Source organism: Myotis brandtii, unplaced genomic scaffold (assembly GCF_000412655.1).
Source record: "Myotis brandtii unplaced genomic scaffold, ASM41265v1 scaffold825, whole genome shotgun sequence".
NCBI classification, from domain to species: Eukaryota; Metazoa; Chordata; class Mammalia; order Chiroptera; family Vespertilionidae; genus Myotis; species Myotis brandtii.
The window spans coordinates 2,527,556-2,545,126 of record NW_005371349.1 but is presented as its reverse complement, the minus strand read 5'-3'; the positions used below and the strand labels follow the sequence as shown (position 1 = coordinate 2,545,126).

General features: G+C 44.5%; 1 protein-coding gene across 2 annotated transcripts in view; it reads right to left on the bottom strand.

The window, feature by feature from the left end:
* Positions 1-713: 713 nt before the first annotated feature.
* Positions 714-17,571, bottom strand: part of GRB2 (growth factor receptor-bound protein 2) — a 54,570-nt gene continuing 37,712 nt past the window's right edge. The window contains exons 2-5 of one of the 2 annotated variants that reach the window (XM_005884282.2): positions 14,540-14,637; positions 7,070-7,192; positions 3,618-3,786; positions 714-2,820 (exon numbers count right to left, since the gene is read on the bottom strand). In XM_005884282.2, coding sequence (XP_005884344.1) covers positions 2,635-2,820; positions 3,618-3,786; positions 7,070-7,192; positions 14,540-14,637 — 576 coding nt within the window. In that variant the 3' untranslated portion in view covers positions 714-2,634. The remainder of the gene's footprint in view (positions 2,821-3,617; positions 3,787-7,069; positions 7,193-14,539; positions 14,638-17,571) is intronic. The other variant, XM_014531800.1, reaches the window with a different exon arrangement.

Below are 17,571 nucleotides of genomic sequence, written 5' to 3'. Positions count from 1 at the left end.
TGCTGTGTGGGTGAACGGGCCGAGGCTCGCCCTAAAAACAGACAAGTATGTTTTAGCTACTTGGCACATCAAGAGGTGGGTGAACGGGCCGAGGCTCGCCCTAAAAACAGACATGTTTTAGCTGCTTTGGCACAGCCTGGCTGGTGTGGCTCAATGATTGAACCAGGAGGTCATGGTTTGATTCCCGGTCAGGGCCCATGCCTGGTTTGGGGGAGGCAGCCAATCAACGATTCTCTCATCATTGATGTTTCTATCTCTCTGTCCCTCCCCCTCCCTCTCTGAAAACAAACAAACATACAAACAACAAAAAAGGCTGCTTTCGGCACAGACCATTCTGTCCTGGCCGTCACTAAGTGGGGAGGGGGTAGGAAGGAGAGGAGGTGGGTGAGGGGACAAGAACCAGGTCAGCTGTGCTCTTCGTCCCCACAGTTCCCAAAGTGTGGTCTACGGTTTCCATCAGAAACGCCAAGAACACCTGTTGTGCCCTCCACCCCAATCCAGAGTGTGTGAGGGCGGGGCCTGGAAATCTGCATTGTGGACAAGCTCCCCCAGGGTTCCAAGAGCCGAGGTGGGCATCGCTCCTACGGAGGCCCAGGGACCCTGGTGCCCCCCACCCCAAGGGGCTGGGTGAGTCAGAAATAAGGACGTGAGTCCCGACTCCCTGACAGTTTTTAGGTTTTTATCTTAAGACGAAGGCAAAAAAAGATACAGAGTGAAGAAGTCATTGTAGGTTTATTATTCACAGTTAATCACTAACTACCAAGTTTTATTCGCGGAGTTAAAGGATTAAGTACATAGGTCTTTTTATTTAAACACTGATTTTTTTTTAAATATATACACACAAAACTTAGTTCAGCAAGGCTCCATGATATACACCAATTCCAAAATAAAACAATCACGTGGTCCAGGTGCAGAATGCCAGATTCCTTTACCATCAGGGAGGGAGCGAGGAGAGGCCGAATTCTGTCCAGAGGAGCAGCACCTCCTGGGCCTCTGAGTCCGGCTCCATGACCAGAGGCCAGGGAGACTCCGACGACCGCTTCAGACCCAAGGCCGTCACCAGTCACCAACTCCGGGCCGGCTGTGCTGTGGGAGGGACTGGGTGGAGAAAGTTCACAGGCACATGGCTCTGAGGGGCAAGCAGCTGGCACAGGAGGCGGACAGAGAGCTCTTCCGTGGACTCGGCCTGCCTACATTTCCAGTCTTCCCTTCCTGCTCTCCCTGCTTCTCGGAGACACTGAGTTCTGGGGGGCTGGGGTGGAGCAGCTATACACACAGCCCGCTGTGAATGGAGACAGGAAAACCACCCAGCTGCTTCGTGAACGCTGCCCTAAGGCTCACCTGGGCAGGTTGGGTGGGGACACGAGAGAGAAAAGGCAGGAACAGGTACCCTGGTTTGCAGAGCAAGAAAGATGAAGTGAAGCTCACTTTCCACTGCATCCTGGATGTAGGAACACGGCGCATCCTGACCGAGGGAGAGCGAGTCTAAATTCCTCCGGCTTTCCTGTGTTTGAAACTTGCTGGCTCCAGGGTTTGAGTCAGGGGTCTCTGGGGATTAAGGAGGGGGGCAGAAAACACCTGAGATGGCAAAGTCAAGGACGCTGACCCCCTTTCAGCCACACCCAGTCCAGTGTGGGCAGAGCTGCAGCCTGTCCTCCTGCCCCGGCAGCTGCCACACTGCTCCCTGGGCAGCGACCAGACACCGGCTTCCGCTCCTGTCACCTCCGGGGGCTCACAAGTATTAAAGCCAAACCTGAACGACTCCTGGCTCGGGACAGGCAGCAGGCCACACCCTCCACTTCTGCCTGCGCCTGCTCTTCTCCACCTGTGCTCCCCTCACCGAGGGAAAGGCATTTACACAGACTAGGCGACACACGGGCTGAAAAGCTCTGGCCTGTCTTTAACTTATTGTAAACCAAACAAACAGAAAACATCACTCAGAAGCAACCCTTGAAGTAAGGAAAAAGGCACTATGAAAACAACATGCTCAGTGATGCCATTCGGGAGGGAAAGCAATGCCGGAAAGAGACAGGCTTGCAGTTTAACTTTCTCAGGAAGGCATGGGGGCAACCCTCCTTCCTTTTGCCCCCTCTATTTCCAGCTTTGACAAAATACATGGTAGGGGGCTGGAGGGCAGAGTCCCAGTCCTGCCCCCTCTGGCATAGAGTAAGCCGTCACTCCCCGACCCCCCGTGTCTCTATGGAAACCCAGCAATGGCTGTTCTTTCAGTCATTCTGACTAAAGCAGACATTTTGCATAGAGAAAATACCAGCCCACTTGGTTTCTTTTCTTTTATTATTGGCATCAGCTAGGACTATATGTGTCATTAAACGTCATGCACTGATGGACAGAAGAGAAAAAAGATGAAAAAAGGACAAAGGAGGAGAACTAGGAGCAGCAGTGAAAACTTGTAATAAAAACTCTTTTTCTTAATTCATAGGTAAGTTTTGGCATTGTTATATCCAACTCCCCCTCCCACCCCCCAAAGTTCCAACCAAAGTGAGAGGGTCACCAGGTGACCCCGCCAGGTGTTCGGAGCTCCTGCTCAGGCTGCTGTTAGAGGCAGCTCATGGATTTAATTCATTTGTATGTGTTTAAATTTTTCACTTTCTTTAAATAATCTCTTCTCGATTCTTAGACGTTCCGGTTCACGGGGGTGACGTAATTGCGGGGAAACATGCCGGTCTGCCCGTGGCAAGCCCCTTTCCACCAGTTGGGGTCTGAGTTATCCATGACGTGGATAAAGTCTCCCCGACGGAACCCCAGCTCTCCATCCTCCTGGGGATCAAAGTCAAAGAGGGCTTGGACGTACGTCGGCTGCTGCAGAGGAGGGGCAGGGAGAAACACACACATTGCGTCCTGAGCGTGGCCAGTCCCGAGTGGGACTGGTTATGGGGGGTCTACAGAGGAGTGCCAACTTTTCTACATTTCCCGCAGTAAATCTCCACCCCCCGACCCCCCTTTATTCGTACATGTTCTAAGTTTACATGGGACAGTGTGACTTTTCACCAATGCTCAGAAATTATTAGGGCAGGTCTCACTTTGGTGGCCAGCTGTGCCGTATTATTAAGCAGAGAGTGGCAAGTGCTGCTTTAAGGGGAAAGAACTTTGGAAATGGCCATCAGGTTTGGTTTACATCCCAGGATTGGAAAATGCTTCAGTTCCTACCACTGTATCACTTGTAAAATCCTGACAGTTTTATAGGGCCAGAAAGTCCAGAGCTTGACTGAACGAGGTGTGCTCAGCAGGCATATGGTAGGGTTTCAGGACTTGGAATAGAGAAGGGAGAGTGAGCCTCCCTCTCTCCCTCCCTCCCAGGTAGGACTCTCCGCACAATTTGCTTCCAGGGGAAGGGTATTGGAGAGTGTGTTACAGACCCTCCTTCCTAGGGCTGCAGGTGGGCAACGGGCAACGCAGTGCCCAGAGGAGCCGCCTCTGGAGAAGGCAAACCTATTTTATTTTACTTACTTCAGATTCAAATCTTTGGCATGAATTAAGGGTAACACTTTGATCAATGAGTGTGGAAGCCCCAGAAGCAATCCTTTGAAGAGGCACCTGCTTGCCTGAGGAGCTGTTTTCATTGCTAAGGATGACCCACCTCTCTCTCTGGGGCTTACCTGTGGCACCTGTTCTATGTCCCGGAGGAATATCTGCTGGTTTCTGGAGACGGATGTAGATCTGTGATAATCTACCAGCTCATTCAAAGAATTGAACTTCACCACCCAGAGGAAATACTTTCCAGCTCCATCGCGGAGCACCTTAAAGTGCTGCACGTCATTTCCAAACCTGGGGGAGGCAGGGAATAGATAGGAGACCAGGTTAGGGGGCTCAGCCTTGGTTAAGCCCAGGCCACCTGCCCATCAAGGAGGCCACACTCCTCACGGCCCAGGGCTGCCACACAGCACGACTCCTGGCTGGAGGGTTAGGATGCTCACAGAGTTCTCGAGGCCCCTCCATTAGGACTGATGACTCCCAGTGACACCATGAAGCACCCTTGCCAGGCAGGAAACCCTGTCCACCGGTCTAATTCTGAAGACGTTTATAAACAGAAGTCCTAAGGGATGGCATGCCCCACATGGTACCAAATGAAAGAAACATAGCCTATTTAAGGCAAGGAGTGTGATTTAATTACATTTTCAAGTGCAAAAAAGAATAATAATATTAAGAAAAATCAAAATCTTGGGTGATTAAAATAAATAAAATCTTATGTGATTTTTAAAGACTTTTATAAAAGGTGGAAAATGAAATGAGGTATGCAGAGGAGAAACTGGACATACGTTCAATAGTTCTCTGTACCTGGGTAAAGTCATGTCTTTTGTTTGTTTTTAATAATATTTTTTTCATTGATTTTTTTTTTTTTCTAGAGAGAGAGAAAGGGAGAGGGATAGAGAGATAGAAACATCAATGAGAGAGGAAGTCACCCACTGGCTGCTCCTGCATGCCCCCACTGAGGATCGAGCCCTCATTCTGGGCATGTGCCCTGACTGGGAATTGAACTGGCAACCTCTTGGTTCCTGGGTTGATGCTCAACCACTGAACCACACCAGCCGGGCAAGTCATGTGTTCTATTCAGGGATTTTAGTTCTACTCATGGGGAAAAGGTCTCAGAACAAAATAATCTACTGGGACAACAAATAAAGAGGTCCAGGCAGCCCTCCTGCCCCCCGAAAAGGCTCCTCTATCACCTGGTCAAGGTAAGTGCTCCCTTCCACACGGGCCCACCCAGAGCTGACTGAGCGGGATGGCCCACTATCACAGCGCTACGAGGCCAGCACAGCCGCTCCACAAAGGCTCTGCCTGTCCCACTCACTGCCCAGCCCTCAAAAGGCATCTAAGAAGGTTTGTTAAATGAATGAAACTAGTCTTTCTTCTGGACCGACAGTCTTAAAGCTAAAGAAACTAAACAACCCAGAAGGTGGCAGCACCGAGCTCCCAGGAAGCCACTGAGGAGATGCAAAGTGTTATGAACAGTAAGTCCTCACTTGACTGTCGTCCACAGGTTCTGTGACTTTAAGGGGACGACTTGAAACAACCCCGATTTTACCATGGGCGGACTGTCTAAGCACGAGTTAAGTTTCAACCACATCTCATCGATGTCATGATGAAAGGCCTGCAGTTCTGCTATTTCAAGCGAGAAAAGAGAAGGACTGGGAGAAAGCTTTATGAGGAAGGACGTATTCAAGGACACTTCTGGCCCCACAGAGTCCATCCACGTGCAGCGAGCTCGGTTCTGAAAGGACCGCAGTGCTTCCCACCACAGACTCACAACATCTTGAAACTAAAGAACGTCTCGGAGACCGGGATTCTTGCACCTCCTTTGGAAAGGTGTTTGTGTTGATCAAGATGGTTAACGACATTGGTTTCAAATCTTATTTCTAAAACAATAAATACATGACTCTTTCAACCTTTTATCTGAGAAAAGGGAGGGGTGTGGGAGCCTCCTGCCGTGTGCCGTGACCAGTGGCACCCAGACAAGGCCCAGCTGAGCACTACCTGCCACGGGGAAGCCCAGTGAGTTTACTGGCTGCTTACACTCCTTGTCTGATACTGTTTCGTTTACAATCGGGTCAGGATAAAATGTAAGGAAAACAGATGATGAAAAACAAATTAAGAAGAAGCACACTGACACTTGCATCTGAGGTGCTCTTCACCAGACCCTCATTTGCATGTGTTTAGCCAAGCACCAAAGCGTGGGGGAGTGTGGGGGTGGAGGGGAAATCTCTGTACCTTCCACTCACCCCTGCTGTGAGCCTAAAACAGCTCTAAAAAATAAAGTCTACTAAAAAAAGCCATTGTTAGAAGAGAAAAACTTATTATTAAATCCAGTTTGACTTTTTCATGTTGAGACTAAAAACTGTGCTGGAAACATATCTGTAAGGTATTGTAAATGCCACCTGAAATCACCTCCCATATCTTCACTGAGAAAAAAAAAATTCTAAATTTAAATTTATATTTTAAAAAATCTATACTTTAACCATATATTTGGTCTTAAAATGAAACAAGACATTCAATTAATTTTTGAAACAGAAAAAAAATCTTTACACCTTAGTCAGTTTGGCTCAGTGAACAGAGCATCGGCCCGCAGACTGAAGGGTCCCGGGTTCGATTCTGATCAAGGGCATGTACCTTGGTTTTAGGCTCGATCCCCAGCCCCTGGTTGGGACGAGTGTGGGAGGCAACCAATCCATGTAGCACTCTCACATGGATGTTTCTCTCTCTGTGTCTCTTCCCCTCCCTTCCACTCTCTCTAAAAATCAATGGAAAAAATATTCTCAGGTGAGGATTAACAAAAAATAAAAAGTAAAACGAATCACTTCTTTATCATATAAATGAACTAGTTTGTAAGATTCTTAGGGGCGGGGTTCCTATGATTCTATATGATTAACTTTTAGAAAAGGACTGAATCAAAAGCATATGGAAATGACAATTTGATTAAATATTCTTATGCCACAAGTGGGGGCTGATTTGCTTAGAATCTTCTAAGTTCCAATTTATATTCTCTGTGACTCCAGGGTGATACAACTTCCTGCCTTCTCTAGTCGCTGTTCACCAGCTCCTTCCCACATTTAAATTTACCACAGGGAAACACACAAAAAAAACAACCAACACCCCCCCAAACGCCCTGTGGTGACCTTTTAAATTAATGTGACAGGCCTAGGCTGGTGCTGGCAGATTGAAACTAGATGCCTGGGGGGTGGGGGGGCTCAAAAAGGCAGCTGTTAGAGAGAGCTGCAGGATCCCAGAGGAAAGGGTGAGGAGTGAAGAGAGCTGTGTGTAAGGAGACACTAGGGAGTGGTGGGGATTAGGGAAAACTGGCAAGCACGTGCTGTCCAAAGTGCTGCTGCTGTTCAGCTACTAGACTGCTTCCATGGGGAATCGAAACCCAGTGCTGCTAGAACACATTCTTAAGAGGGGCCAGAAAGCAGTATTTTAATGTGAAATCTCCTGATTTGTAAGATGCTACCAGTTTGCAACCTTTGGTGTGTGTCATCGGACATCTGGCCTATGGCTTCACAACTCAGGTCATCGGGAGACAAGGATCCCGGCAACCAACGCAGGAAATACTTACTTGACAGAGAGGGAGAAATCCCCAGGAGCACTCTCACTCTCTCGGATAAGGAAGGCCCCATCATGCCGCTGTTTGCTAAGCATTTCTTCTGCCTTGGCTCTGGGGATTTTGCCAAAAAACCACCTAAGGAAGGAAGGCAAGCCGGTCAACATCTGCTTCCCCAGAAAGAAACGGGATATGCAGCCTCCGAAATGTAACAACACTCCTTGACAGGGGTAGGGCCTCCCTCTTTACCCTTCAGTCTCAACATGCCCAATCACGCTGCTCGTCAGGCCCTCCTTTGAGAGATGGACTATCTCCCTTCAAACGCCTTCCCCTACCCCGCTCTCCAGAAAGTGACTCAGAAGGCACTCTTCCTGTAAAGGTAGACACTTACAAATGGGCCTCCGGGGCCAAAGCCCCCTGGGCTCCCAACTGACTCATTGCAAGGCCCCGTGGATGTCCCAGGTACCGACTGAAGCAGAGGGGAGACAGGCTCCTTCTTGCTGCCATCTGATAAGGCTGCAGCTTTGCTAGGGTGGGAAATGGGGCAGGAAAGCGGGAAGGCCCAGAGGCTGGAGACAGGGTTACTTCTTGTAACAGCCCGAAGGGAAGAGGTTCAGGCTGTGAGAGGGCAGTCTTCACTAGTAACTAGGGTTGGCCTTCCGCTCAAAGCCAGTCTCTGCTGTCCCTGCTCCAAGTTTACCTTTTAGGAGCCATCAGGAACATCGTAATTTATTTATCATGTGCATAGGCAGCTAGTTGCAAAAGTCGATTTTTCATTTGGAGCAAGTTAGATTCTTTTGCTCTCAATGCTAATTCACCTTGGCGACAAGAAAGAGGGTGAATTCATGGAAAACTGTGTGAGCAACTGGCCTATCATTTACCAGGAGGAAGAGGAGGAGAACACTTTAAAAGCTTAAAGTCACAGCTGCCTAAGTATTTCACATAAAAACCAAACTAATTAAGATGGATAAGCTACGAAAACAATGCTCTCTTTTCAAAGTTGTCTTTAATATATTGTTATGATTATTTTTTAAAAAGCAGCCATGTTTCTCAGAGCCAATGCAGACCTGTCTGCCCTGCCGGTGTGGCTCAGTGGTTGAATGTTGTCCCAGGAACCAAGAGGTTGCCGGTTCAATTCCCGGTCAGGGCACATGCCTGGGTCTCGGACTCGATCCCTAGTGAGGAGAGTGCAGGAGGCAACCTATTGATGATGTTTCTCTCTCATCAATGTTTCTGTTTCTCTATCCCTCTCTTTTCCTCTCTTTCTAAAAGAAAATAAAAATTAAAAAAATCAATAAAAACATGTATTTTTTAAAAAGACCTGTCTGCTTCATTGAACTCCTTACATGGTAATTAACATTCAGAAGTTGCCATTAGTAACCTTTAAACATTCCTAAATCTACCTACATGTGTCTTTCTCATTTTGCTTCTCTAATGCCAAGCTGCTAGGAGCTGGTACAATCTATCTTCTTGCTTCTATGAATAATTCAAGGGTAAGTCCTCCAGTGCCTGGAAGTCAGGCTATACAAGAAAAATCACGTATTAATAAAATAGGACGAGCTCCAGTTATGAAAGGAGAGCTAACAGTATTAAGACCATCTGAATGTTTTCTATTTTAATCTCTGGTACTGTCAAGTTTATAATGTACTCGCACCATAGGCATCTGCCTGGGGTGGGGTGAAGTTACTCAACAGCCACATTCTTTCCTCCTAAACCCCCAAGATCTTCCCAGCAGCAGGCATTTTCTTTCCTTTCCTACTTTTTAAAAGTAATAAATATAAATTAAAATACCCTAGATGTGCATTCAGTAAAAATAATAAGCAAGGCTCCTCGCTCAAACTCCCCAGAGGCCTCAACTGTTGGCAGTTACATGTGTATGTTTTTAGACCTTCCCTTACGGTGCACAGATAGACAGACAAATATGGCTACAGGGTTTCCTTGCCCCGTTTAAAATTAACTCAATTTTATTTTCAATTAAAGAACAAAAACTTTAGTGAAGTAAAGTACACTACTAATTGGAATTTTTACAAAGTAAACATACCTCCATTAAAAGCACACAGATTGAAAAATAGAAAATTAGTTGGAGACTTTATTAAGTAAATATTTATTTTGTATCTGCTCCTATTTTTATTAAGCACGTGCTGGGCGCACACATACACACATTCCCCCTCACCCCCGCCAAGGATGTCCCACAATATAAGGACTATTAGACTATATGAAGAATGTTATTACTCTGTTACAACATTTAAATACTATCAACCTACATTTCCATAGCATTTTATGCTGTTTATAAATTTGATTAGCCTCTTTTAATGGTGACATTTATTTGTAACTACATGGCTATGTTCAAAAATGTAAAAACTTTTAGAAAGATGGGTTTATACCATCTTTGCTATTATACAAATAGCAAAGGAGAAAGCTAATGGGAGGAGGCTGCTTCTTTTGCAATTTAATTCTTTACTGCACCCCGTGGGCTCCCCCACCCATATGCATTTAATGTGAAAGCACACAGTTGGATCCACCCCCAGTATCTACAACTCATCCTGCAACACTAATGCCAACAATCACTTTATAGTCTGTGTTTAATTTGTTAACTCAAATGCTATATTAGGTCATACTCCATTTTAAACTTCCCTCTTCCTAACAAAAACCGAAGGTTTTGGGGTGGGGTGAAGAAGAGGAAGGGAGGGAAGAGGAGAGAAGAGACTGGTACTTTGTGCTCTCCCACAGCTATGAAATGGACGGTAACTGTACTTATTGGTATCCAGCCGCAGAGCAGCCCTGTAACATGAAACATGCCTGTAAGACCAACCACAGCATAGGTACAATGCCATGGTCTTGTTTAGCAACCCACTTAGACCGTGGAGTAGATTTTCAGCCAGAGTCTGTGAAGAGCACCTGTACTGGATGCTTCCTTTTTAAAAAATTAATTTCAGAGAGGAAGGGAGAGGGAGAGGGAGAGGGAGAGGGGGAGAGAGAGAGAGAGAGAGAGAGAGAGAGAGAGAGAGAGAGAAACATCAATGATGAGAGAGAACCATTGATTGGCTGCCTCCTGCACACCCCCCACTGGGGGTCAAGCCCACAATCTGGGCATGTGCCCTGATTGGGAATTGAACTGTGACTTCCTGGTTCATAGGTCAACGCTCAACCACTGAACCATACCTGACTGGGCTGGATGCTTCCTGATCAATTATTCAATCAAAGTTCTTTATTGTGAGAAACCAGGCGTGAGAGTGACTCTCCCTAAAAAGGCTAGCCAACCAATCAGGTCAGTAACCATTACTTTCTAAGAAAGGTAGCCTTTCCTATTATTTTTCTTTTTTAAAAATATATTTACTGATTTTTAGAGAGGAAAGGAGAGGGAGCGAGAGAAACATCAATATGACAGTGGAACACTGTTCAGCTGCTTCCCATATGCCCCCTACCAGAATTGAGCCCGAAACCCGGGCATGTGCCCTAACTGAGAATCCAAATGGCAACCTTGCAGTGCAGGAGACAACACCCAACCGAGCCACACCGGCCAGGATTCTTATATTTTCTTAATAGTTTAACACAAAAATTACAGTGTGGTGTTCTGCTGAATTCCCTTTCAGCCTGGAAATACGAAAATGAAAAGGAACTTAAGTTGATTTTGTTATCATTGGATTTAGCGCTGGTGTCAGCAAACCATGGCCCTTGGCCTAAATCTGCCCAGTTTTTGTATGGCCCATAATCTAAGACTGTTTTTAAAAAATTTTTAAAGGCTGTTTTAAAAAATTCAAAAGAAGAGGAGTGTGTGTCATGACAGAGATTGCATGTGGCCCACAAAGCCCACAATATTCATTATCTGCCTTTTACAGGTTAGCCAGCCCTGCTCCATTCTGAGGAAGGACTGAATGAACAGGTTGCACATGCTATTTGGCTTCCATGGATGGAGGGAGGGAGGGTGCACTGCGATCCAAGGAGCCCCTCCCACTCCCGGTAACCACTACCCAACAGCTTCTCCCTTCTCTCCAGTGCATTCCATCATCTGTCCATGAAAAGCCTACACAGCCCCCAAAGCAAACACTGATGTTAAGTGGCTATAAGAATGCAAAGCAGTGCTTAGTATACTTCCCAGGAGTATAAATGAAGACAAATTCTCCAAGGAATCTAAAACGAAAAACTGGTAGTAGTGGTGGTGGTGGGGGCGTGGTGAGAGACCCAACTCATATAAGTTATCTACACTAATAAAAGAGAAACATGGTAATTGGCGTACGACCGCTACCCTTTTCATTGGCTAATCAGTGAGTATATGCAAATTAACTGTCAGCCAAGATGGCGGCCGGCAGCCAGGCACTGAAGCGAGCACGAGGCTTGCTTGCTGCAGATTCCAACGTTCTCCGCCTAACTTGCCAGCCTCTCAGTTGCAACTCTAAGCAACTATATACTATGTTGCAAATAAGAAGCTAAACAAAACCCCAGAAAAGGGCTTCCATTCAGCAGGGAGAGGGAGAGAGAGAGAGAGAGAGAGAGAGAGAAACATCAATGATGAGAGAGAACCATTGATTGGCTGCCTCCTGCACACCCCCCACTGGGGGTCAAGCCCACAACCTGGGCATGTGCCCTGATTGGGAATTGAACTGTGACTTCCTGGTTCATAGGTCAACGCTCAACCACTGAACCATACCTGACTGGGCTGGATGCTTCCTGATCAATTATTCAATCAAAGTTCTTTATTGTGAGAAACCAGGCGTGAGAGTGACTCTCCCTAAAAGGCTAGCCAACCAATCAGGTCAGTAACCATTACTTTCTAAGAAAGGTAGCCTTTCCTATTATTTTTCTTTTTTAAAAATATATTTACTGATTTTTAGAGAGGAAAGGAGAGGGAGCGAGAGAAACATCAATATGACAGTGGAACACTGTTCAGCTGCTTCCCATATGCCCCCTACCAGAATTGAGCCCGAAACCCGGGCATGTGCCCTAACTGAGAATCCAAATGGCAACCTTGCAGTGCAGGAGACAACACCCAACCGAGCCACACCGGCCAGGATTCTTATATTTTCTTAATAGTTTAACACAAAAATTACAGTGTGGTGTTCTGCTGAATTCCCTTTCAGCCTGGAAATACGAAAATGAAAAGGAACTTAAGTTGATTTTGTTATCATTGGATTTGGCGCTGGTGTCAGCAAACCATGGCCCTTGGCCTAAATCTGCCCAGTTTTTGTATGGCCCATAATCTAAGACTGTTTTTAAAAAATTTTTAAAGGCTGTTTTAAAAAATTCAAAAGAAGAGGAGTGTGTGTCATGACAGAGATTGCATGTGGCCCACAAAGCCCACAATATTCATTATCTGCCTTTTACAGGTTAGCCAGCCCTGCTCCATTCTGAGGAAGGACTGAATGAACAGGTTGCACATGCTATTTGGCTTCCATGGATGGAGGGAGGGAGGGTGCACTGCGATCCAAGGAGCCCCTCCCACTCCCGGTAACCACTACCCAACAGCTTCTCCCTTCTCTCCAGTGCATTCCATCATCTGTCCATGAAAAGCCTACACAGCCCCCAAAGCAAACACTGATGCTAAGTGGCTATAAGAATGCAAAGCAGTGCTTAGTATACTTCCCAGGAGTATAAATGAAGACAAATTCTCCAAGGAATCTAAAACAAAAAAATGGTAGTAGTGGTGGTGGGGGCGTGGTGAGAGACCCAACTCATATAAGTTATAAGATATAAGACAGTACAAATTCCAAACAAAAACTAGAATAAAAAGTTTATAAATTAGACTGGTTTTCACCTTGTAAATCATTCAATGAAACTCCTATTGAGCCATTATAAGGTGCCTGTCTTCTGAAGTAAAAGAGGTATATTAGAGTGCCTCACAATTTCATTACAGAAATGTCTGTAGATAAAGGTGTCTTCCCATTCCCAACTGCAGGGTACCCCGCCTTCTGTCCAGGCTCAGGCTTTCTGGGTGTGACCTCTCAAAGAGCTTCATATTAACGACATGGAAATTGCATTCGTCCATAATGTAACTACTGCACCTAACTTCCCAGCACCTAGCAGTCTCTGCCACATAGTAAGAACTGTAAGAGTTACTGACCAACAGATAGCTTCATGGTGAAGCTCCTGCGTCATTTGTTTCATTTTATAGGAAGTGAATAATCTTTTAGAACAGATTCAGTTCCTAAGGTAGCATTTGGCCCACATTTAATTATTAAGTGGTGGTTGCCTCTGAAAAGGGTATATGTATGGGCAGAAACTCATACATTGCTCTAGAGTTTTCTACATTATGAGTCTTTTATAATGAGAACTATATTCATAAATTACTAGCATTGAAATAAAAATACTAGAAGTGTCCCTGATTTGTAGGATAAAGAGGAATAAACTAGACAATCTTAAAGGTCCCTTCTAATTCTATGACACTGTAAGCTCTGTGCAAGATGAGGTAAGCTCTGTGTAACATGATGTAGACGATGTTAGATAAGGTGTGGTTAATATCTTGCTCTAGTACTTGAAGGAAGAGAAATGCTGGTACACAGGGCGTAACAATGGGGGAGGAGGGACAAATGGGCTGATACTTAAAGTGGGTCAAGTTATCTAAAAGTCTTATCACTTGTGTTAAACCAAGTAGATAGAAAGAACTTCATGCCTCAGTGGCAGTCTAGTCTGAGCACTGAAAGCCTCAGTTCCCCTGACATACTAAGCATGAAAAGACTGCTTTAGGGGTAGGAGCGGGGCCAGTGAGAGAGGTGGTCAGTGAGGGTGGGAGGACAGTGATTGTTAGGGCTCCCAGGGTCCCACTGTGTAACATATCATTATGAACAGGAGGAGCTCTAGAAAAAAATAAATGAAAAGAAAAAAGTTCACTGCTCTCAGCAGCTTAAAGTAAGAGAGCATTTTGCTTTCTCTGAAATGGAAACATTAAGTGGAGAGCAAGGCAGTGAGTACAATAAACATTTACTGAGAACCCATTATATGCCAAGCATTGTGCTCTGAGGATACAAAGATTATTAAGATATGGTCTCATAGGAAAATCAAACATATCAGTATAAAACCCTGTGATTAGTACCCTTTCTAAAACTAAAAAACAAAAATACAGAACTATGAAACATCTGGCCCTAAGGGTTTCTTAGAAAAAGAATTATGGACCTGCATAACTATTTTATTACTTGAAGATCACTGATAGTTATTAATAATCAAAAACATATATACTATTATGTAATAGTATATAAACTATTGTTTTAAATGAAACAACTGTTTCATTATTGAAAGATCACCAGCAAATACTATTAATCTGACTAGTGTATTTTATACACTATTTATTGACTAGTGTATTTTATACACTATTTATTATTGACTGTTATATTATCATTATATACTATTATTAACATGAATATGCAAAATCAACATGCTTTGTTAATTCCCTGGGAAGACTGAATAAAAGTATAACATGAATTTCAGTTTAAAAACATTACTGGAAACAAGCAAGCAGGTCTGACCCTTGGGAGACAGTAGGGGCCAACTTACGGATGTGGTTTCATTTCTATGTAATTCTTGGGAATGAAGCCATCTTTCCCATTGAGTTCTGCCTTGTACCAGTTCTGATCACATTCTTCATTCAAAACCTAAAAAGAAATAAGAAAAAAACCACACAATTATGTCCTTTTCACTCTTAAAAGGGTAGCCACTAAGGCAATTATGTTGCCGTTAGGTTTGTTTGTAAAAGGTGCTATTTGAAGTATTATCAGGTACATGGATGCAAGAAAATCTTCTTGAAATTTCAAGCATTATGTCAACCCTGAGAGTTAAAAAGAAAAAGGAACTGTCCCTGGAAATGAGAGTTCAGACTCCCAAGCATCTAGCATTAAACCTTCAGCAGAACAGCAGAAGGGAGGATGATGGGGAAAGTAACAGATTAGTTTGGGAGTGAAGATTCTAGAAAACAGCAGACACTGAGTGAACACAGACTCGGAAATGGGACCTGACTACTCCAGGTTTCCAGCTAGTGACTCAGGTATGTTTTCAGATCCCAAACGAGTGTTCTCTCCAATCCTGCTCCCTGTGAGTTACACGGATAGGCTAGACCAGTGGTCGGCAAACTGCGGCCCCTTGAGTGTGGCTCTTCCACAAAATACCACATGCGGGCGCGCACGTACAGTGCGATTGAAACTTTGTGGCCACACTCAAGGGGCCAAAGAGCCGCATGTGGCTCGCGAGCTGCAGTTTGTCGACCACTGGTCTAGACCATGACTCTGTAATCTGTAGAGTATTGTATGTTGCAGGACAGATCTAGGTATAGAACAAAGGCCGTCCTTTGAATTCTAGATTTCTAACAAACAGCAAAGGGCAGGAGGCATTTTTTAAAAATATGTTTTATTGATTTTTTTTACAGAGAGAAAGGGAGAGGGATAGAGAGTTAGAAACATTGATGAGAGAGAAACATCGATCAGCTGCCTCCTGCAAACCTCCCACTGGGGAGGTGCCCGCAACCAAGGTACATGCCCTTGACCGGAATCGAACCTGGGACCTTTCAGTCCACAGGTCGATGCTCTATCCACTGAGCCAAACCAGTTAGGGCGGCAGGAGGCATTTTTAAAAAGTTGGTAACTTAAAGGAGAAGATAGAAATGTGAGCCAAACTCCAAAACGGCAAACCCAGAAAAATGCTGATGGACTAGTCAGTGGTAGTCAATGTACACTATCCAGCAAAGTTCTAAAAGGAAGTTGGTAAAATTCTTTACAAATGGATTATTCAAGGTACTGAACAATGCTGTACTCACTGCCAAATTAGAACCTAGATTGCTTCAGAGTGTATGATGTGTATGTATAGGCATTTCAGAGTGAGACAGGACCTTAGATAAGACTGAGAGCTAACCAGCAAATAGCCCAGCATTAAATGAGCCTCACAGATAATTCTCTCAGAACCAGAAGTTATGCCCTGAGGAGTTTTACAACACTGAGGCTGGTCAACCTTTGGCCCTGCCTGTAGGCGACTGAGTTTAAGTGTGCAAGATAAAGTGGTAAATTCTGCCAGTGTGAATTTGAGAGCTCAGAAAAAAAATCAGCTACTGGTAAGCCCCATCAGCTTCCGTGGTGAAAACTTGTTTCTTTTTAACATTGCTTTTCCCTCAAAAAATTTTTATTTTATTTTATTGAATACTATGATGATACAAACTAATACATATCAAATACATTCCTAATTTTAAAGTCTGCATTTCAAAAACAGTAACCTGTGCTGTAGCCAGCAAAGTTGTTCTGTTCTAGACAATTACAAAGTGCACACGGAAGATGATGGTTTGGGAGTGTCTTTAAGGCGCTCCCTGCTACGATGACACTGGCATGTCTGAGCAGTAAGGCTGATCCACCAGCATCACAAGATGCTGTGACCTCGGGAGGCAGCTGACACCCCACATACGTCACAGCAGACTCAACAGCCTGAGAGCAAAGGCGCTATTTTAAAAGCTGCTTAAAACCAAGATTTTATCTACCAAAAAGAAGGGGTTGAGAAAAAATGTGGCCTAGCAATTATATTATAAAGCATTATTTAATAATTATAATAAAGATAAACTTCAGGCTTATGAACAAATTTTTCAAAATGTCTTTAAAAGTCCTGAAACAGTGAGTTGTATACTTACTCTAAAGATTTCTTGAAAGAACAGAGGAGAGTCAGGAGGTGATTAAGACCCATTTGGTCATCAAAACAGAATAAGGTAATCACATGAAAAAGGTTACTTTTAATTTAAGGACAACTGTTTTATGGCAGAAGATCATACAGCAACACATTCTTCTTATCATCTTTACCAAGAGGCAAACCTGCCCCTAAAAAGTGCCCACCCCCAATTCACACACACACACACACACACTCCAGGGCAATTCCCAGACTTGGTACGAATTCAGAACTATGATTTTCTGCAGAACAAAATTATTACTTGGGCCTGGCTGGCGTGGCTCAGTGGTTGAGTGTTGACCTACGAACCAGGAGGTCACAGTTCGATTCCCAGTCAGGGCACATGCCCAGGTTGCAGGCTTGATCCCCAGTGTGGGGTATGCAGGAGGCAGCAGATCAATGATTCTCTCTCATCACTGATGTTTCTATCTCTCTCTCCTTCCTCTTTGAAATCAATTAAAAATATTTTTTCATGTATAGGGCGTAATGTCACAGGAAAGTCATAGCATCCTGCCACCTGTGAAGAATAAGCCCAAGTTGCTGTTGGATGTGTTCTACACAGAGGAGCCATTCTTCAGGCACTCTGCTCTCTTCACACCCCAAAAAATATATTTTAAAAAAATTATTGGAGGGACATTGGGGGGGAGGGGGTAAGAACACATATCTAATATCTTAATCAATAAAGAAAAAAATTATTACTTGGTGTTTAATATGCTTTTCTCCCCCCAAGAATGCAGGAAAATATGGAATTAATGTGTTTATTAAAAAAAAAAAAAAGCCCAGCCAGTGTGGCTCAGTGGTTGAGCATCAACCTATGAACCAGGAGGTCAATGGGAGAAAAAGGGAGACATCTGTAATACTTTCAGCAATAAAGATTAAAAGAAAAAGAAAAA